The sequence below is a fragment of the Austrofundulus limnaeus genome, unplaced genomic scaffold (assembly GCF_001266775.1).
Source record: "Austrofundulus limnaeus strain Quisiro unplaced genomic scaffold, Austrofundulus_limnaeus-1.0 Scaffold81, whole genome shotgun sequence".
NCBI classification, from domain to species: domain Eukaryota; kingdom Metazoa; phylum Chordata; class Actinopteri; order Cyprinodontiformes; family Rivulidae; genus Austrofundulus; species Austrofundulus limnaeus.
Window position 1 is genome coordinate 225,140 of NW_013952483.1, and position 1,173 is coordinate 226,312.

Genomic DNA, 1,173 nt, shown 5'->3' on the forward strand with positions numbered 1-1,173 from the left:
GTCCAGAAGACCTATACATTTTTTTTCTTTTTGCATTTGTATTATTACAAAATTGTTGATGTCACAGGCACTATCACAGAGATTTGAGTCCATAACTGTGTAATCAGCTCCGATTTCCTCCTGTCCCGTGCAGTCGTATCTCAAAGACATCATGAGGGAAATTGGMGTCTGCAACCGCAAAGGAGCTCACAAAAGCAGCTGGGAGCTGAAGCCGGAGTACCGACACTACCATCCTGCTGAGGAAGAGGAGGAATCACAGAACGCCTAGAACCAGGAGGTTCTCCGCTTCATCAGGTGTAAAAAAGGCATTGTAGTTTTGTCCTAATTTTTTAGTTTTCTGTTAAATATTTTATGTTTATCACAGTGGATTTTTGAGTTGTTCGATGTTTGTGAAACGTCTGGCAMATGTAAAGTCAGCTTTGTTGGATTAAATCTGTTATGAAACTGTGACAAAACAATACTGTCTTTTATTTTCCTGCAGAGGTCACTTTTCTGCCAGACAGTATTTTTATTTATTTTTTTCTCCCCTAAAAGCAGACAACACTGGAGTGGAGCTGATGACAAATCAAACAGCAGCTTTGTTCCAGCAGCTYCTGCCAAGCTGAGCTGGAATTAATCACGTAATTAGTCACACCTGTGCTCGACACATCAAAACGTCTGCTGTGGAAAAAAAAAAAATTTAAAATAAAAAGCTGATTTCACACATGCTGCAGGGAAGCTGCGGTTCCCAGAAACAGCCCCTCCCTCTGTTTGGTGTTGAAATCCTAACGGTGGCAGTAAATCAGAGGGAAAACACGSATTCAAGAGGCCGGGAACGCGGTTCATCCCTCTGACAGCGTTACCACAGCAACGGCCTCAAACTATATTTACATCAAGTGGTGGCGGGGCGGGAACCAGCGGCGGCGTGTGATGTCTGCCAGCGGGTGTTGGGAGCTGTCAAATGGCAACCACCTGATTAGAAGATCAAGTTCAGGGTTCCCTTTGATTCATCCTGATAATTAACTTTAAATAAACGATTAGCAGCTGAGAAGTCACAATAAGTCTGATCAATTATTGTGTGAAGAGTGACCAGGTTATCTGTCAACACTAATATAAAACTGACTTTAACACCAATGTTTTTAAAGGTGCTCATCTTGAATTAATGCTATGAACGTTCACCTTTATCATAAATGC

The 1,173-nt window shown here is 41.9% G+C and overlaps 1 protein-coding gene across 1 annotated transcript in view; it reads left to right on the forward strand.

Moving 5' to 3' along the window:
* LOC106519707 (general transcription factor IIF subunit 2) overlaps positions 1-450 on the forward strand; it is a gene marked incomplete in the record, with an annotated part of 61,379 nt that extends 60,929 nt beyond the window's left edge. Inside the window, 1 exon segment of the mRNA XM_014011480.1 lies at positions 134-450. Within this exon segment, the coding sequence (XP_013866934.1) occupies positions 134-268 (135 nt within the window).
* Between the last annotated feature and the right edge of the window lie 723 nt (positions 451-1,173).